Raw genomic sequence first — 21,412 nt, forward strand, 5'->3', positions numbered from 1 at the left:
CAGACAGACAGACACAATCCAATCTTATATATATAAAAGCGAAAGACCGCTCATGCGTCATCACAAAATCTCCAGAACCGTAAAGCCTACAGACTTGAAATTTGGCACGTATGCTCCTCTTGGTTTCTAGGTGCTCACTAAGAAAGGATTTTTGGAAGTGACCATTGGAGCATTAGTATTTCCTATATTATTATTAACATGCTCTGATGCTAAGGAGTTCTACTCCCCCTCCCCACCTGAAAAGAAATCTGTCCCAAATACAAAACACAAGCAGAGGAGAGGAGTTTCAATTTCAGTTTCACAGCACCAAGCAGCTTTAGTGCAGAACAGTTGAGTTAAGCCATGCCCAGGCTCCTTGCTGTCTCCTCCTTGCTCACACAGCAAATACTGCTTCAGTTTCCAAACAGCCCTCAACTCTCTCATACACTGACACTGACGCAAGCCAGATGAATACCGATGGATGCTGGTAGGCAGAGCCAGAAATCCCCCCCTCCATTTTCCTCCCCAAAAACTAAGCCCGACCACATAGTTTCATGGCGAACCATGAGTACCCAGCAGTCTCATATAAAAAAAACCAAAAGCTTTAAAAATGGGGAAAAAACCAGTATGCAAGGGCTGTCTCCCGAAAGGTAGTCAGGCCAAGAAATCCACTTGATTTCATTGATATTTTAAATTAAACGGTGTCCCTGTTAATGATTCCTGTCTCAAGCCTTTACTAGCCTTGTCCTGCAAAACTTTAAAGCTTTATGTTGGCAACCCATTTTGAAGACCTTTTGAGGCAGCACTTGAGGTCTCGCAATTCAAGGAACTTTGGTTGTTCCCTTTGAATATAAAATGTCTTTAACCGTCAAAAGCAGGAAGTTGAATTGTTCTGGAAAGCTTGAATGGAGCCTGATGAAGGGGTAATTAAAGAACTTTTAATGCTGAGCCGGACCAAGTCTTGCTGACTTTGATGAGCTACACAGATTGTTACCATCTCTTCAAATATGCAACCTTGGTCTCTATCATCTTGTATCACTCTTAATAAAATAATGTGGGAGAAAAAAGAAATAATAGAAAGGCCCTTTTTAATTGGTTGGTTGTCTCAAGATATACTATTTGAACGGTTTAGGGAATTCTAATTCTTCAGGAGGAAACACCTGCTTATTTCTTTTATCAAAGCAACACCTGCCTCTTGCTTTCATGTATTTAAAGCAGAAATACTACTTCTACCTCTCTTGCAGGTTTGACAATTGGTTTATGGCACCTTTTTCTCTGATTTCTGCCAACTTGGCTTCAAGGTGGCCTCAGAGTCAGATACAATCAATCCAAAGATCAAGACTGTTCAAAACATTAAAAGGTTTTCATTACAAGGAATAAAATTCTGGTCATAATTTAGCATGGTTACGTTCTTTTATGTTGATCACAAGATAATTTTTTCTGCAGTTCCCTTCCCTTTCCACTTCTCCTTCCTGTTCCTCTTCCCCCTCTCCTCTTCCGCCTCTTCCTCCTCCACCTTCCTCTTTTCATGGTATGGGAAGGTAAAATCTTTTGTGAATCTAGCATAATACAAGATGCAAGTGTTAAGGTACAAGTGGCCTTTAGAAAGCTGATAGAGCTGATTAAGAAGAGAAACAATTCTTAAACTCATGTAGAGAAACGTTGAATCTCATTAGAGCCATCCTGTTGGAATTGCCTTCCTATGTTCCAAATAGGGATCCAAATTTTAAAGCACTCCATCTTCTGGACTCTTTTGTTTTTATTTTGAATTGTATCAGGCGTGGGATCTTCTTTTAACCAGCTGTCAATTAATGCACGAGGGGACTTCCCCTTTTAAGAGTTCATCATTTGTGTTACTGTTGTGTCGCTGCCTTTCGTCGGGACATTGTGGTGGATTGACTCACACCTTGCTCTGTGTAACAGATGTTGTGCATTTTCATTTTTAAGATTGGTTGCTATGCAGCTATGAAGAAGAAGATCTACGCGATGGGCGGGGGTTCCTATGGAAAGCTGTTTGAGTCTGTGGAATGTTACGACCCAAGGACTCAGCAGTGGACAGCCATCTGCCCACTGAAAGAGAGGAGGTGAGTAAGATATTAAGATTTATTTGGTGGCGCAGTGGTTAGAATGCAGTACTGCAGGCTACCTCTGCTGACTGCCGGCTGACTGCAATTTGGCAGTTCAGATCTCACCAGGCTCAGCCTTCCTTACTTCCGAGGTCAGTAAATGAGGACAATATGCTGACTCTGTAAACTGTTTAGTGAGGGCTGTAAAAGCACTGTGAAGTGGTATATAAGTGTATTGCTATTAAGATTTACGGCCAGGTGACTAGATCCATCCACCATTTCCCTACTCTCACAAGCCGTTCAACGTTTCACAGACTAAACCTGGAATCTTCTTTATCAATCTTAGATTTAAGCATTAACCTGGCCGTCATAGGTGTTGAAATTTTTGTTCAGACGAGAAAGAAGTCTGTTGCAGGGAGGTGACCTTAGCAAAAGGTATTTTCACCTCTGGCCAGGCAATAGACTAGCCGCCTGCATTTCTTTTCAGACTATGGAGAGGGAATGAGTGGTATCGAGGCTCTTTGGCTAGGATTTTTTTTGGTTCTATTCCTTTTTAAAAGCCACGTTTCCAAATTTTTTAAAAAGTAAAGGTTTCCATTCACTCTAATTACTGAATTATTTTCTTTACCTGCTCTAAGTAATTGACCATAATGATATTGTTTTCGAGAACAATGAATTCGTTAGCAATTTACATGCACTCAAATGTAAATGGGTCCCTGTTTTGTGTGAAGTAGGATGGGAAAACCTTTTCTACTGTTTTTAAAGGCTGCCAATGAGTAGAATTAAAGTGTTCGGCCTCTAATGGAAATTGACTTCCATGCCATTGTGAAAGTGTATAAATTAATCCATGGCCAGAAACCTTCTTAACGGACATAAAGAAGAATGGATAGCCTGTTTAGTGAGATTCCTTAAAGTCCTTTGTTTGTGAGATGGTCAGCCATAAAAATTTAGCAAAGAAAGAAAGAAAGAAAGACAAGGATGAGCTAGCATCCCCAATAAGCAAAGGATTCTCATCCTTTAGACTTCACCTGAGCTGTGCAGGGGAATAAGAGGCAGGAATACTAAGGCAGCAGCTTACGCCAAAGAAATATACCTACCCAAGCCTGGATGAGGTTGGATGAAATCGCTAAGACAACACGGGAAGGGGTTAGTAACATGTATGCTGAGTTAATGTACATGCTTACATGTCTCATCTTCCACTATTTTTCAGGTTTGGGGCTGTGGCGTGTGGTGTGGCTTCAGAGCTCTATGTCTTTGGTGGAGTGAGAAGCCGTGATGACAATCAAACCAGTGAGATGGTGACGTGCAAATCGGAATTCTACCACGATGAATTTAAAAGGTAAATCTTTGCTCTCTAACGGAGTCTCATCAACTCTACAATCAGTTGGCTGTTGCCTTGTGTGGCCCTTGGCAACTTCACTGAAGAGCATTTATAAGAGCTGCACCTGGGGAATTCTCAATTGCTCTCCCTCTAGCCAATAAAGTCGACTTTGATTGATTATCTCTGCAGATAATCCTTCTCGGTCTTGTCACTTGGTATCTTCGGTTGGCTTGAAACCTGGATCTTTGGCAGTGGGGGCAAATCATTGCTAAAGCTCTTTCCCTTCAAAGGAAATGCACCTTGCGGCATTCGTGAGTACATTTGAGTGCAGCCTGCCCTTGTAGATAGAAAGTGGGTAGGAGTGTCAATATAGACCAACCAGCTCAATTTTTGGCCTGAATCTACAATGATTTATATATTCCATGGTTTCCAATGCTTACTTCTATAGGGTTGTGCAAAACATTATTCAGTAGCTTCCCAGAACAGCAATCAATCAAATCTTTATTCAGTTGTAGACCAGCATGTAGAATACAGAAATCAGAGTTAATTAAAATGAAATGTAAAAGAAATGTGCAGATAAACAGAGAGATGAATGGGTGGGTTGGTGGGTGGGTGGAGATAGATGATAGATAGATAGATAGATAGATAGATAGATAGATAGATAGATAGATAGATAGATAGATAGATAGATAGATTAGATGATAGTTAGAGGATATATAGATGATAGATAGATGATAGATTGATAATGGATGGATAGATAGATAGATAGATAGATAGATAGATAGATAGATAGATAGATAGATAGATAGATAGATAGATGGATAGATATTCTAAACTAAGAAGGATTGAAATTAATCCTACAGCATAAAGGGCAGAATGTTGAGGAATACATAACTGTAGACAGAGCATGAAGCATGGAAGCTGCTGCAACCTTTGGAGGGCTCATCGCCACTTTGAAAGGTATCCCTAATTTTCTGAGGATGCAAGGACAAGCCGCCTTCTGCATCAGCCAGGTTAAGAAGCAAACCCCACAGGGATCCCTGGAATGCCACTACATTATTGTAAGAACAATGTTCTTCAACTTGGTTACTTTGTGGATTTCAACCCCCAGAATTCCCCAGCCATGTGGTAAGGTATAATAGCAGAATCGTAGCCCATCCATGTTTCTTTATACTAAATAACATCAATGCAAAGTTTATTTTGAATACTTCCTCATCTTCCCTTTTACTTTGGAACAGTGCAACCTCCGCATTACCTTCTGTTTGAGACCCCGTGGTCAGGTCTAAATTCTTTTACACCCTTGAACGTGTTACGAGAAATGAAGGTGTGCGTCAACACACACCTGAAGACAGCCAGAGACAGTCAGGTCTCTGCTGCTTTCTATTCTTCCAGAGGAATGCATCACTTGCTCTAATGCAGGGCTGTCCAACCTTGGCCCCTTGAAGCCTGGCGGACTTCAACTCCCAGAATTCCCTTTGCTGGCTGGGGAATTCTGGGAGTTGAAGTCCGCCAGGCTTCAAGGGGCCAAGGTTGGACAACCCTGCTCTAATGCCTTGTGCAAAGAGCTCTTCTGAATTCTTTGCTTCACAACCCTTAGTAGGTTATACTTGACATGATAAATATTGAATATAGGAGCAGTGGCACTATAAGCATGTAATTGTAGCTTTTTGTGCTTTGTGTGTGTTTGTGATCATTACAATACAGGTAGTCCTTGACTTACCACAGTTCGTTCAGAGACCATTTGAAGTTAGCAATGACGCTTGAAAAAGAGACTTACGACCCTTTCCCCCACTTAACAACCGTTGCAGCAACTCCATGGTCAGATGAGCAATTGACTCACGTTTATGACAACTGCATTGTCCCAGGGTCATGCGATCACCTTTTGTGACCTTCTGACAGGCAAAGTCAACGGAGAAACCAGTCACTTAACAACCGTGTTATTAACTTAGCAATGATTCACTTAACAACCCTGGCAAGAAAGCTAGCAAAACAGGGCAAAACTCAACTTCATAAATGCCTCAACTAACAACAGAAATTTTGGGCTCGGTTGTGGTTGTAACTCAAGGGCTACCTGTGTATCTGCAGTGCAATATGTCTTATACTGCTGTTAACCAGAAGAGGGTGCTATTGGAGTATAAAAAAGGCTGTGAAGGGCTTCAGGAAATGGCTTCTAAGCTTATTAGAAAGGATCTATTCCTGTTGGTTGCCGTGGATTGTTCAGTCGACTTTTTGTGTTGTGACTCTTGTGCTTCACAGTACAGTCGTTGAATTCCAAACTTTTGCGTGTGTTTGTGTGTGTAAAACTCCTGAAACTTTGCACCAGGACCATACATTTTCTTCCTTCACAGCACAGGGTCCCAAATTGAAATATTGAAGAATTGATCTGCCTGAAATTGGGGGAGCAGAGAATCGAACCCCTTGCAGTTTCCACCCTTTTAGTTCAAGGCTTGAAATATTCAGGTCCAGACCAACAGAGGCAACAGACGGTGCCAACAAGGACTGCTTCCCATAAAATATATAGCAGCAACAAATAACAATTTGCAGTCATCTGATACCGATCCAAATTCTCGGCCTGGGGTGGTAAGGCCCATCCTATCTCATGATTGGTCTGGCCTTCGGATGAATATTCTGTTCTTCAAAAGAATCGTGTTCAGGCTCTGTAGATACAGCTAGTTCTCAAATTACAGCCATATGTTTAGCAACCATTCAAAGTTAAAATTTGGAAGATCAAAATTTGGACGCTTGGCAACCAACATGTATTTATCGACGGTTGCCTTGTCCTGGGGTCATATGATCACCATTTGCAACGAATACACTCATCAAGAATCATAAGAATACAACACTTAGTGATGTGTCCCAGTTAATCACAACACTTAGTGAATAATAACGGCACGATTCACTTAACAGCTGTGCCCAAAATGTCATAAAATGGGGGCAAAACCTTGTCTTGGGGGTTAACCCTGCCTTGTTTAGCCAGGTTAACTTGGGACTCCAATGTGATTGTAAGCCGAGATCTACCCGTAATTGTGGTAAGAAAATAACAACAGCGAATGAAAAAGTAAGGAAAACAAATAACACAGCATTCTTGTATTAAACTGCCTTCGTGCTGCTACTGCCAAGCTTGGTCTAGCCCTGTTTATTGTACCTGACGGGGATTCTTTGAGATTCAAACTAGAAATATTTCCCGGAGATGCTTCCTGGAATACTTAGATGCCAAGTTGAATGCCAAACCCACTGTGTACAGAACTTGTATTCTGTCACTGATTCTCCCAGCATATGAATGTCGGCAGCTATTAAATAAAAAGTCAAGTGCAGCATTGACCAAAACAGGAAGCATGTCATCTATTTCCGGTGCTTTCGGCTACAAATTCTATAAAAGCCACGTCCACCTGCTTCTGCAGTGTGAAATGACTTTTTCCTGCAACAAAGAGCGTGGCATTTCGAGAATATTGAGAATATCTGAGAACGGGATAGGTCACCTCGGAGGGAAGTATGGCATCAGTTTTAAAATCCTTCAAAGGATTTTAGTGCACTGCGGAAAAGCCATTTTCAAATAGATGCTTTCTTTCTAGATCTTTCTTTAAAGACTACTGATTAATGAACAAATTTTCACCCCCTAAAATATGTTGCCTTTCTATGCAGATGGATCTATCTGAGTGATCAGAATTTATGCATCCCAGCCAGTTCCTCATTTGTGTACGGAGCTGTGCCCATTGGTGCCAGCATATATGTGATTGGCGATCTGGATACAGGTTAGTGGCTATAAACCACATGATTGTTGTTTTTCTAATCAAACATCACATTGCTACAAGATAGGCGTGTCAAACTTCTCATCTTGTTTATTTATTTATCAAGTTTAGAAACTGCCCGTCTTCCTCATAGAGTAACTCTGGGTGGTGTTCAAATAAGACATAAAAACAGTATAAATATTATAACACAAGGCAGATTTTAAACAATGTTTAAAATTCAGAATTAAAAAGCGGGGGGGCTTGAGTTTAGTAACACTGCTGGATATGTGAAAAACAAATATTTTCTTGTTTAAAAATGTGAGTTTCTCTTCTGCAATCAAGCTGCAAATATATCCTGGGTCACAAGAAGGTTGTTACTACCCCAACTACTCTGTTTAAGCATCCTTTGGAAAGCTACACTGATCTATGGGTGCTGTCTTTAATATGTTAAATATTCCCCCTTTACAACCAAGTTGGTATATTTTTGTTGGAGACATTACAGTAAGCCACAATCTCATTCACCTGTTCTGGGTTTAGCCTGGTAGCATACCCATTATGGTTTATATGATATGATAGTCAAGCCACTATGGTTCAAAAAAAACACACAGAGAGAGGGGGGGGGGGGGGGTAGGGGGTGTGGTTTTTTTTTTTTTTTTTTGTTTAAAGTGGGGGGGGGGGGGGAGGGGTTGTTTATTTTTTTTTTGTTTCATCCTGTTGTGGCCTTTCTGGTAATGCACCAAAACTGCTTAATCCGGTTGAATGCAATATGATTTGGGTTATCAAAAAGCTAAACCAAACCGCTAAAGGAGTTCTTTGTGGAGGAGGAAGCCATGACAATACTTGGAAACCAAGCAAATTCTTTACTTGAGCTTCATTCTGGAAGGAGGCAACTAAATGAAAGCTCTTACCCTGATAATCTCATTTGTATCAATTATAGAAGCTGGACATGCCATTGGACTGGCATACTTTTTTATGTTCATTATCATTGTTGGTCCATATCGATTTGCATTCTCAGAGCAGATACTTCTGCCAATGGACGATGGGCTTCTGGCATTCTTCTTCTGGCTCTTGGCCCAGATTGCTAACAGACTCTTAAAAACCTTTCCCGGAGTCCATGCAGTGTGTGTTTCTCTTTATTTTCATAAACAGGATCATTAGGAATGATGTCATCAAACAGCGCCTCCTAGTCTTCCATTACTAACCATGCAATTTGGCATCTTCCCCAAAAACTGATTCAGATGCTTCAACACCAGTCATTTCACAAGAGACCAAGCAATTCACATCCTGTTCCTTAATTATTCTCTAAACTTTTAAACAGTTTAAAAGCTGATAACATAATTACCAGAGTAACAGAGTTGGAAGGGACCTTGGAGGTCTTCTAGTCCAGCCCTCTGGTCAAGCAGGAGACCCTGTACGCTTGTGAATACTTCACTTGGCAGGAGGTTTTTTTTTTGACTTGCATTTACTTTTATTCAGCGTCATTACAAAACAAAAATACAGAAAAAAAACAAGAGAACTGAGAGAGAGAAGCGCAAAGGAAGACAAATACCGAGTTGTGATGTTTTTCAGTACAATAAAGTACACACACACATACACACACACAAATACAACCTCCACCTTTTGCTTTGACAACACTTCAAGCCATTTCTACAAAAACAAAATCATTCTAATCAGCAAAACCTGAAATCAGAGTTTCATTTCCCCCCCCCACTTCGAGCAAAAAGTCCAGAAGTGGCTTCCAAGCAGAAACAAAACTCGATAAATTGTCTTTAATTGAAACCGTTCTGCCATCTCCACTAACCCCCATCCACTCTTCCATTGTGAGATTTTAGTGTGTTTTTCTATCTTTGTGCACATAAGATTCTCGCCGGTGTCTCACAGTCCATTTGGTTATAAACTGCTCCCCCTTTTCAAATGTCATTACCTCTTAACGATTACTTCCTTCTGGTGCATAAGTGTTATGACAAATAAAATATATATATATATATTTTAAAAAAGCCAAGTTATTTTACAAATGAATAGAATAGAATTCTTTATTGGCCAAGTGCGATTGGACACACAAAAAATTTGTCTCTGATGCATAAGCTCTCAGTGTACATACAATCAACAAAGTGATAGGTCATAAATCATACTTACAATCATTACTGATAAGATACAACAAGCAGTGACAAATCGATACCAATAGGAGAAGGTTTTAGGAAAGATGAGAAAAATGAGAAGATGAGCAGGATAATAGCAATACAGCCTACAGACGTGTAAATAGACAGTGCCGTGGGAATTAGGTGTTCAGCAATGTGACTCATTAATTCCATCTACGGCTTCCTTTTCTAAAAGATGTCAAATGCTTCCTTTGCTGCATGCCTTGCTGTTGAATTTGGCTTGGCTTTTTCGTTTTCAAAGTGGCTTCTCCGACTTCCCAAACTAACCTTGCCGTTCGATTAGGTACCAGTTACGATTACGTTCGGGAATTCCGAAGAAGCACCGGGACGTGGCACCCAACGAAACCCCTCTTCCCGTCCTACCTCCGCCACACCGGATGTGCCGCTTTGCGCATCGCCAACTGCAAACTCTTCCGCCTCCAACTCCAGCAGGGGCTGCTCCTCTCCCTCCGCGCCCGCGTCCCTTCTCCTTGACCGTCCCTTCACGCAGCAGCCTGGACGGAGAGCGTCCGAGGAAAGCCCATTGTACGGATAACCGCTTTCTATAAATGGAGAAGCCCGACATCCTGCAAGCAGACATTTTCAAACCATATACTCGGCTTTGGTATGATAACCGTTCTAACTTTTTCTTTCATTGCTCAAACGCTTTGGCCTCGGCTTGTCTCTGGAGGGGCTCACGGTAGGAAAATGAGAGGCAACGAGAAGGCCTGTCACTACCCATGTTAAGCCCCGTGGCTGGGCTGTCCCTGGGCGTCTAGCGAAGAACAATAGTGTAAAAAGAAAACTTGCGGATGATGGGGCAGCATCTGCAGGATGTGTTTTCACCAAGGGGGAATGCTTGTGAATAGGGAAGCCCAGCTGGCACACAATATACCGAATGAAAATATTTATATCTCTCTCTCTCTCGCTCTCTCTGTGATGCCAAAAGAGACTTTAAAAGATCCACTGGGAGGAGGAGAAAACGGGCACGTCAACTTTTAATTTTCACAGCTTTCTTTGCAATTTGGAGGCCTCTGCCCGCAAAGACAGAATGACATATAAAGCCATCGTTCACACTTTTTTTATTCCTAGGAATTTTTTTTTTAAACAAAATGGACTAAACTCTCAAACCAAGCTCAGTGTTGTGCCGTTAAAAAAGGGGGAACTAGATATATATATAATCTTTTTTATTATTTGTGGTTCACCCTTGCACTGTTGTGGACTTCAGGAGCGGATCTCAGTTAATGAGATGGGTGGAGATGAATTTCAGAAGTGCCATACATTATTATGAATGGGGCAGAGAGTGCATATTTGGGTTAGGGTTAGGATTTAGAATATTTCCAAACGTTAGGAATGAAAAGATGCTGCAAAGAGTAAAAAAAAAAAAAATATTCCTAAACAGTTGTATTATGGATGAAAGGCGCATTTTTTTTTAATCTTCTTGTAAAATGGGAGAGGGAGCAGTGAAATTAATACATTTCAGACACTGTCTGGAGAATTATATGGGGGTCCAACATTGGTGTAAAAATTACCTCTTTCTAAGAAAATTGCGCTGAATATTGTTACAGTGAAGGTTTTATTTTTATTTTCCATTTTATAAGTTTATTTTTGATCATACATATTATTTAATTAGACTACAGATAATTTGCTAGCCACAGTACTGTTTACCTTTCTACTTAAGCATTATTTTGTTACCTTGTTAATGAAGCTCTATAAATGAAAATTTAAAAAAAAAGTGTGGGGGGGATCCACACCGTTGAAATATTCCATGTTCTTGCGCTGTAGATTCTGATAAGGCGTCGTTACAACAATGGGATTGTTTTTCCATTGTACGTGTGTGCTCAATAATGCATATTGTTGGGCCAGGTGTTTACAGTAATCCAGTGGAATTTCTGTGGATGTTTTAGAGCACATCTCAGGGCTGCCAGATGTTCCTGAAATACAGCTTCCCATCATCCTTCCTGGCAGAAGCTTGAGGCTTCGGCACTTGTGGTTCCAGAATGTGCAGATCCCCATTCCTCTACGTTCTGGAGAAGGAATGTAGACCTCCAGGTTGTGGGCTTTTCCCCACCTGATCTTAGAAAGTCCATATTTTGACAGGAAGGCTGTGATCGGTACACAACAGTAAGACTATAACACCTGGGGTCAAAAGGATCACATCCTAAACCCATTTTAAAGTTTTGTTTCTGTTGCGAGAAAAGATCTGCTATGCATTCCTTCGTAGGTCTACTCACAGATCTACAACAATCCAATTGTTGAGGGCTTGTTTTCACATCAGAGGCACATGCTGACCACGTTCTCTGTGTGTTCGCAGGATCTTCCTTCTCCTTTAAAAAGTCAGCTCATGCAAACATTTAAATTAGAGATGCATACTTAGGTCGCAGTGGCTGCAAATATTGTTCCAAGTTTTGCTTTTCTTCGACGTCAGAAGTATTTTGGAAGGTTTGAGAAGCTGCTCCTTGGAGCGCTCCTCCTCCTCCTCCTACAGCACGGGAGTCCAACCTTGGTAACTTTAAGATTCGTGCTGGGAATTCTGGGAGTTGTTTCTAATCCACGAGTCTTAAAGTTGCCAAGGTTGGATTCCCCTGTCCTCAAGTTTTCTAATGGATCTCTCTGTCTTAGTGGAATAGGGGTCCTTTTTTTCAAGTAGTCAGCTATTTCCCTTCCTTAACAATCTCCACCCACTTTACCTGGCAATTTAATGCAAAGGACACTCTTCAAGGCTTCCCTTGAGTTGCTCCTGGCTCTCTTGAGCTAAACAATTGAAGTAAACAATACCCCAATCAAGGAACTGCCAAATAAAAGAACAGTAAACAGCCCGACCAAAGAACCTCTGAGATCAGCCTCACCCACACTTGACCGGGAAAGCCACCAGAATATAACTTGAGAGGGACCACTACTCCCTACTAGCACTGATGATGTTACTTAGTTGGGTCATGAAACGTCTGCGAGGAAACAGCCAAGCTCAGAGAGCACCAAGGAGCCCTCCTTTCAACCCTGAGTTACAAATATCCTCTTTTTATCTCCTGATCTTCTAATATCCCAAACCTAGAGAACCATCCAGTTGGATCTTCATTAATTGTCTTTCCGTGGGATTCCCACCAGACTGATTCCATTCTGATGGGAGCAAAATAAGAACAGTGGATTGGAAAGCATAAATGAAAAAGAGAAAAGGAGAAGCATTTGTCACCTGATAAGTTTGCAGAAATGAGCTAAATGTTGGCACTCATCGACATGGTGTTCTGTTTCTCCTTTTTTTTTTTTATTGGCAGTTTCTCTTTTTGGATGAGAAATGTGTGCTTTCAGGTCCACAATTTTAAATTTTATTTTTATAGTCTCCCCTCCATTGGAAGTCCTCCATAAGAGCACACTGATAAGTTAGTTTTTTATTATTATTCCTTTAATTCAAAGCTGTCGTCTCTTTTCCCATACAAGCTCTGTCCTAATTCTTGCAAGCGATTGTTGCTCAGGTGTACCTATAAAATGCCAGACCAGACCACTGTCTTCAGAAGTAAGACTCCTTACTTTGAACCGAATGACGTTAGGAAGGATCTTTTCTTGGTTTCCTTGAGAATTCAAAGAGCTTGGATTTCATTTGAAAATATTAAATGCAAGTTCCTCGCTAACCAAACAAGCATAGTTAGGAGATATGCAGGGTGTTTTCCTTTTCTTTTTCTCTTAGAAGCCAGCTTTCGAGTTTTTGCAGGGGAGGTAATTTACAATGCTTAAGCTGCAGTAAAATAACTTAATAATAGCACTGCATTAAGGAGTACAGAGGGCTGGTTGGGAAGAAATTGAAATACGACTGATAGTTGCTTACAAGAATAAATAAAGGGCATCCCAAAACGAATTAAATTGGATCCTTTCTAGGAGCTAAAAGTCTTTTCATAGAAAACATTCTTTCGGACAAATATATTCAGTTAATCTGATTCATTTGCTGGCCTTGGCTAACATTGCCATCCATAGAGAAAGGTTATGTCATGATTCAGTGTGACTCCCATCAGTCTGTAAGATTACTTTCCTGACTTGTGGTCTTGGAGCCAAATTAGATACCAGTCAATCTGCGTCTCAAAATCACTTTGCTGCTGCCTCACCTTTATACAGCAGGGTTTCCAGGATGATTTAAAGGAAGAGATTCCCCTCCTCCCAAAATCAATTCTGTATCTGTGTTTCTGCCAGGGAGAAGTAATTAAAGAAGAAAATTAGAAAGGAAAGTTTTCTCCTCAATACTACTTTATAAATGTTTGCTTTGTTTAGTTTTAACTCTCTGAAAGTCCTGTTTATTATTACTTTTTGTTGTTGTTGTTCTTTTTTTTAAAAAAAAAAAGTCCATTGTGTATAGCCCAGAATAATATTCCTACACCTGTAAAGTACTGTAATCATATGCCTAAGCTACCGCGAGTAACATGGAGAGCAGCTGTTCATATTTTATTTCAGGGTGTATTGCAATTCACATATTTGACAACACAACTTGCAACTGTTTGTCCACCTTTGGCAAACTGCTTTTTAGAGTTTGGAAAGATTAACGAGGCCTTTTGAAACCGGCTCTCAATGTCTGGTTTACGGTAGTCAAACATTAATTCTGTTTTTAAAAAACGACCATTAATGGTGGCAAGAAACACCTCCCTATTCTGGTTGTGTTTTAGCTCTGAATGATTAAAACAGAATCCCTAGGTGTAAACACACAGATTTGTTTCTGTAATGCATCTTCTCTCTTCCATAGTTACCTCAATAGTTTTCAAAAATCACAGAGCTGGTGTTTGTCATGCATAAGGCACTTTACAATAACAAAAACTTGCAGTGAGTGCCAACCTTTTTTTTCTTTTGTTCTTTTTGTTCTTTTTCAGCGCAGGTGCTGCTAAACTCATCCAAGTGCAGGGATATTACAATACTGAGGTCTACTGTAAAACTGTTTAAATGATAGCAGAGTATACTCTTCTTGTTTGTCTTAATTCTGAGTCTAAAATCACCGTGGACGACAACACAGACTGGGCAGCCCTGTCCCTTTGCTATAACAGGGCCATCCTTGGAAATGAATAATGAGTTTAAACTGTCCCTTTTTTTATTTCCACAGGCTCTTAGGGCAAGTCAAACGGCATAAGGCTTAGGAAAGATTGCGTCCACGCTCTTAGAATTGCCTCTGTTTAGGAAGAACAACCATTCATGCAATTAGTAATTGGCTGGCTTGGTTCTTAGGAACTGTGTCACAGTTCCCGTTACAAATGGTGGCAGAGAACAGCAGCCCAGAATGACCCAACTGTCAATATATATATATTGCTTGCTGTATTAATCATTTTTATTCGATTAACAGATGGTTCAATCTCAGGCTGAGAAACTCTTTACGCCTGAGTGTCCCTAAGGACACCAGAATTGGAGTTAAGATGCAGTTGGTATGTTATAACCTGCATGTATCTTTTATTAGCTTCCCTTTCTCCATTTTCACCCCACTTTCAAAGCTTTAGGGCTAAAACTGCATTTTTTCCAATGTTTCTGCAGTACTTCTGTATAGACTTGCAACAATATCCACCTCCTTACCTGTGGAAGGATAGCTTTAAAGGCACATCTGTTGAGCCAGCCCTGAGAAGATTTCCCTTAGGATGTTCCATCCTTCTGGTTTAAAATCTGAATGTATCAAATTCTGTTCTCATTTAAGGTCAGAAACATATGTACTGTATTCTGAATGTGAAACTGGCAAAACCAATCTAACGTTACTGCCTTTCTCTTCGTTTTTCCTGAATGGTTCTAGTAGCCCTCCGTTACTGTTTATTCCCAATTCAGCACTTAGACTTGGGTTCTTCCTAATTTCAGCTCTTTGAAACAAGTTTACGAGCTACCAAATTCTGCTACTGTAGAATAAGTTTGAGATTTCTTTGAGGTCAGGTTTTTTTTTGTTTTTTGTTTGAAGTCTGGTCACTTACTGTATGATAAAGAAAATAAGTATTGAACCTGTTAGAATTAATTAAACCACCGAAGTGCCTAACGAATAGACGGGGGTTCCCCAAGTCAGTGGAGATAAAAATGTCTTCATTGAGCAGGAATATAATTGGATTAATTCAATGTATTAGAAATTAGTTTTAATCCTTAAAAGTCCATATTTATTACTGCCATCTTGGATCAGACAGAATTGTCTACCAAACTAATGAAGTACAGTAAAAAAAAAAAAAAAAAGTTTGTAAAGAAAGTAGGAAAACAAGAAATTTGACGATTGACTATTATTTTAATTTGTCCCTGGTCATCTGGATGCTAATTCTGTCCTGCAGTCTTTAGCATATAACCCTTTTAAAGAAAGAAAATTACACGTTACACAACCAGTTGATTTGAAAGCTGATTGAGTATAAATGTAAAACATAGCTTCTATTTTTATGTTCTCGCGAAAGGTTTACGGCTCCCTCTTAAGAAAATATTTTGCTTTTAAATATGTACAAGCTATAAGTTACAATAGGTATCGGTCTGCCACTTGTAATATTACTAATGTTGTTGTAGCTATGCTGTAGGCCTGAGGACATAGATTGAAAACCATGTTGTAAAGAATGACATCTTGACAAAACCAATTCTCTTTGGGATTTAAATATTCCACCAAGTCAGAAGGACCTAATTAGTCACAAAAGTGACTAATTAATGAACAGAAAAACAAAATACGCCAAACCTCTGACCCAGAGTGTTCGGTCTCAGCTCTAACAATATCAATGGCCTGTGAGGTTTTTTTCCCCCTTGAATTTAAAGTTAACTATGGGAAAAAAAGACACACACACCCTCCAAAAGCATGTAGATTAAAGAGGAAATTTCCATCCGTTTGCTTTTCAGGAAAAGAAGCACAACTGCAAAGCTAAACTTTGCTCGTTGTGTTTAGTGTCATTATTTCATGTTTTGTTCTGCTTGACGCTGGGAGCCCTTAATCATCATGGTCATTAAATGCTTCGTGTCGTTAAAGCAAATCTGGCTCCCCCCCTCACAGACTTTGCTTGTTGGAAGCCCCCCTGGAAAGGGCGTAAAACAGAAGTCATGGGACACACACACACACACACACCTGGACACTGATGCATGCTAGTTGCCAAGCGCCCCAAATTTTGCTCACGTGACAGAGAAGGCCAGCCGTAAGTCACTCTTTCCAGCACCCTCCTAACTTTAAACGGTCATTAAATGAATAGTCATTAAGTTGAGGACTGCCTGTGGTTTATCCCTTAGATTTGGGCTCCCAGTTGGCCCGCTGTCAGGAAGGCCATCGGAAGCGGTGGCCTTTTTGTTCGTTGGGAAACCCCTCCTTTCCTCCCTCTTGCCTTCCTTTCCATCAGAACCTCAGCACGTTTTTTCAGATTCCTAATTGCTTCTGGTTTCTATCCCAGGAGTAGATTTTATGGCAAATTCAACTCAATATGCCTCCCCCCACCCCTGTTTTTATCAGAACCTGCTACAGGCAAAGCGATTGCAAGAATATGTATTCTGCAACGAAGAAGTGAGTCAATGATTGATGCCTTTCTGCAGCTTCCTTGGCAGACTTGTGTTTGCCTCCACAACTATGCAACCATGGACAGACAGGGTGCTGTTTGGGAAAGGTCTACATAGGAGAGAGGCCAGAATTCCTGGACCGTCTCTTGACTCCTTGCGCTAGTTGACCAACTCTCTATGCATATACGAAAGCAGTCAGTGGTGCTTGCATTGTTCCGTTTATTTCTTGCTGCCTATTGTCAAACTCCAGCATCTGATCAAAACATCCCAGTCTTCAAAGAGAGTTAATTATTATTTATTTAGGCCAGAGGTCTCCAGACGTGGCAACTTTTTTAAGTTTTGTGGGTTTCAATTCCCAGAATTCTTCAGTCAGCCATGAATTCTGAGAGCTGTTTTACAAATTTTAAACGTTGCCAAGTTTGAAGAGTCCTGATTTAGGCCGTTATGATTTAAAAAGGTTTAAAGTTGGGTGGGGGGGGAGAAGCAGACTAGCTACTTTTTCTGTGTGTAAAAGGTTCTGGTGAGCTTGCTTGCACCATAACTTTTGGGTCAGTCTCCCATGCTGTTGGTCATGTTCATCGATTTTTCCACACAGCGATGGTGAAATGCATTTAATTCTTTCTTAAATTAAAAACTGCATCTGGAGTAATGTGTATGCATCTGTGATTCGTCCAAATAAATGGGAAGGTGCTGCTTTTAACTAGGTTGTAGAGATACTGCTATTTTAATGGGGCTCAAATGCATCTGATCTGAATTGCATTCACAGCCACCTTTAGGAAGGCTCAAGATAAACTGTTGTGTTTTGTTTTGTTTTGAAATTAAATGCAAAATGAATTCAGGGCTAGATTTTTAAGCATTGTATCAACGACGTTTCTCATACTTCCAACATAGCCACAGTGTTTTATTAATAGAATCACATGTTTATTTAAGGAAACATACAATTTTTATACTTTTCTCCAAGGGGCCTTTCTTAGAGGAAGCACAGAATATCGATTAGCTTGGTGTAAACAGTGTAATCGCAGAGGGTTTTGTACTCCAGCGTTTATATGTGTTTTTCAAAAAACAATAATGCTTTTTGGCTAGATCCATGCAGGTATAATGGGCAAAAAAAAAAAAAAAAAGGAAAACACAACTATTTTCCAACGCTATAAGCTTTGCCTGGATTGTTGCCTGTTGTGGTCGAGCCTTTTACTCATCCGTTCTGGAGAGTTAATAGCATCAGACTTCTGAACAGCTAGTGTGAGATATTTTTCCCATTGGGAAAGAGATTCATAGCCTAGCCATCTACAAAAGAAAGCAACCGTTAACCGTTCTATCTCTGACTCATCTTCATGGGAAAATACACTTTCCACCCATTGGAAGTTTTACAGTTGAACTGCTGAATTTCAGAAGATTTTATTTCTCTTATTTGTGTAGCAGTAGATGTTGTTCTAATTGTTATCTTAACAGTTAACATGAAATATCCCGAGTCATTATTGACACGGGAATCAGAAACAGAATCAGAACTAGTACACAAAGTGTTAAATAAAAAAAAATACCATGTACACTGTACATATCGTCTCTTAATTTGCGCACAGTTTAGGTGAGCTTATGAATTCCACTAGGTTGCCGAAATTGGAAGCCAGATAATCAGATTAACATAGGAATCCGACTGAAACGTGATTTTAAAACACATTGTGCAAATTTACCTGAAATTACTTACTCAGTGCCATGAGAGAGTTCACGATATTAAGACCTGCAAGATTGCCAATAATAAAATACCCTTGTATTCACAGTCTTCTGTAAAACACATGGGACATGCTGAGTTTACTAACTAGACCTCCAAAATCGATTTTGCATTATAAACTCGGTCAACCGGATTTGTTCAGATGTCATATTTTACCTTAAAGAGAGTTCAACATGTACTGTTTTGTCATTGAGGCGGGGGGATTAATTTTTATCGACTCGTTTTATGTGGTGAGGTAAAGCCCGAGTCAGTTGGAATCAGGCAGCCTCCAAAATCAAATAAATGAAATAAGCCAACCCATCTCCATCCCTTTAAGCTCATTTATAACATCAAGCAGATGTTGCCCAAACATCAATCCAAGCTAACGCCTAACCATGTTGGCGGGAAATTGTGTTACTCGAAGCGAATCCTGAGGTGGAAGGTATAATCTTGTCTATTTTGATTATCCGCGCTTTCCTAAGATTGAGATTGAAGCTTCCCTCCCTCAATTTTTCCAGTCTTTCATTTTTAAATTTAAGGTACCCAAGACTATATCTAGTGCTGGACTTGGGAAACATCTGTACACAAAATAGAACCATGTGAAAAAAACATTTCATCAAACCTGTTGGTAGAAAGCTGCAATGTTGTTTCCTTTTTCTATTTATTGTTTATCCTTTGCACTTTAAGTGTCAATCCGTGCTGTTGTATATTTGTTTTTTCCCCCTCTCCATTCCTAGAGTATTACTCTTCACCCCCTAATCCTCCATGTGGTTTTTTTTTTTTTTTTTGCAATTTTTGTGTTACAGAAACAGAGGTCTCTTTGACTCCCATTTATGGCATCTGAACAAATTTAATACTTGATGTGCGGTATACTTGTTTATCTGTGTTTTAGCATTAAGGGATCCCAGATCTCTTCCTAGTTTGCATAGATTTTGATTTTAAGAACAGTTAAAAAGCTTGTTTGATTGCCCTGCATGCTGACTTCTGTGGTTGTATTTGAAGAAAAAAAAAGTGCAATTTGAGTAGCACTTTGTGATGGATGAGTGAAAACTGGGCTTTGCAATAAAACAATTGTTATTAATATGTATTAACTTGTGTTCTCAGTGCTCTTTGTATTTCTTTTCCAAGTGTTTAATAGTGGTTGTTAATTTAAAAGGGGGGCAAACTCTGAGAAATCACATTGAATTTTTATTTATTAATTGGTCAAGCAATGGTCTATGGACATTGGAGAAGGTAATAAATCTTAAGGGCTGTCAATTGCATGATTGACAGCACAGAGGAAATGGCCTGATACCATCTTTCCACTTCGCAGAGTAAAGATAGATTCTCTTCAGCCACATAATATGCTTTCTTTCCTCTCACTTTAAAAGAAAAAACGAAGCTGAAAAACAAACGGATAAGCAAATTGGTCCAAGAATTTGGAGTGGGAGTGAGAAATTCCATACTTTAATCACATTGAAATCTCCCCATTGTGAGAATTGCCAAAGAGAAGAAGTTTGGGTTCTAGATACCTTCCACTGGCATCTCCACTCTTCATACCTTCTTTAATGTATCCACACTCCAAAGATTTGAGTCTGTCTTCACTTGTAGAAGAGCATAGAACTCACGTGTCCAAATTGGAGCATTCAACTGTCAGACCACTTTATGATGCTTTAGGATGATTTCACATGCCTTAAGCCTGCCCTTTTCGTGGAAAACGTTGTGTACGGGCAGTTTAAGAACTCCTCTTTCTTTCTCTCATGGGTGTCCTTTTGAAGTTTACATGTTACAAAACGGAGTACAAAAATGGTTCTTGGATTTAAGTGGTACTTTGTTTACATGTTCAATATGATGTTGGGTACATAAAAGGGTGTTTGTGTTTGTTTTAATTTAAAGCACATGGATTGTATTCTACGGACTTCCGTGGCCACAGTGCAAACGCTGGCAAAATACTGTATTAAGGATAACTGAAAGTCTGTTGCCTTTTTTTTTTTAATGTAGTTTGAATTGACCGGGTTTTGTAAATGTAAGAAAAAGTCTTGTATTTTGGTCTGAAATGTGTGCTGTCATTTTACTTTGCTGTATGTAATTGGAGGTTTCTTGAAAACTTGAACTCTTTTATAGAAGGATGCAGACCAAACCTGAACTGTCTTACAGATGGTTAATGAACTAACCAAATAAACACTTTATGGTTGCATACATATGCTGTCTCTGGCATGAACGCTTTTCTTATATTTATTTGCTAATAAAAGGGTGGCATGGAAACTAAATAGGGAGTGGAGATAAATGGGATGTTTACAACAGCCTGCCCGATTGTGACTACAAGCAACAGGAGTAATTGAGTGTAGAGATAATCACCATCTCTGTTGTTAAAGGTCAGTCCAGTATTCTCCAAGTGGTAGTTTAGAGCTCAGAAAGTAACCTGTTTCTCAGTCTCCAAAAGGCCGAATCAACTGGGCCCTGGTTGTTACCACTTGCTGTGCCAACAAAGAGAATGTATATATAGCTCAGGGTTGAAATGGTTGTTTTCTTGCAGACGTTTCATCACCCAGTGAAACATCCACTAGCCCTGATGATGTTACTTAGTTTGGGCAATGAGACGTCTGCAAGAAAACAACCAAGCTCCGACATCAGCAAGGACTCACTGTCCTCCTCCTTGCAAATCCCACTGCCTTCTAGCACTGATGATGTTACCTAGTTTGGGTAGTGAAACGTCTACAAGGAAACCAACCAAGCTCAGACAGCAACAAGGACCCCTCACATGCTGTGCCTTCAACTCTTTTAACATTTATTTGTTTCTGAGTTAACTCTCTTGGTTGAACTCAAGTCACCATAGCTATGCAACAGTGGTTTCGTATGCTGCTATTCAACAAAATATGCAGTGTGTGTAAACCAATCCGGATTGGTACTACTGAATGAAACTTTCAGGGAGCAAAGACAGGCAGCCAGGCCTGGCTATGATATATAATACTTAACCCCCTACACAGGTAGTCCTTGACTTGCAACCATTCATTTAGTGAAAACTAAAGTCGTAAGTCGTTTGCTGTAAC

At 39.9% G+C, this 21,412-nt stretch overlaps 1 protein-coding gene across 4 annotated transcripts in view; it reads left to right on the plus strand.

The window, feature by feature from the left end:
- The window catches only part of GAN (gigaxonin), a 52,797-nt gene that overhangs the window by 22,002 nt on the left and 9,383 nt on the right, over positions 1 to 21,412 (plus strand). For 2 of the 4 annotated variants that reach the window (XM_087971642.1, XM_087971641.1), the window contains exons 8-10: positions 1,927 to 2,063; positions 3,256 to 3,384; positions 7,009 to 7,118. In XM_087971642.1, coding sequence (XP_087827768.1) covers positions 1,927 to 2,063; positions 3,256 to 3,384; positions 7,009 to 7,118 — 376 coding nt within the window. Of the gene's footprint in view, positions 1 to 1,926; positions 2,064 to 3,255; positions 3,385 to 3,555; positions 3,627 to 7,008; positions 7,119 to 9,536; positions 10,626 to 21,412 lie in introns of those variants that run through there. The other 2 variants (XM_087971640.1, XM_087971643.1) reach the window with 2 other exon arrangements.

This window comes from Notechis scutatus, chromosome 9 (genome assembly GCF_049901735.1).
Source record: "Notechis scutatus isolate UNSWTSFEM ecotype Mainland chromosome 9, rNotScu1.2, whole genome shotgun sequence".
Taxonomy (NCBI): domain Eukaryota; kingdom Metazoa; phylum Chordata; class Lepidosauria; order Squamata; family Elapidae; genus Notechis; species Notechis scutatus.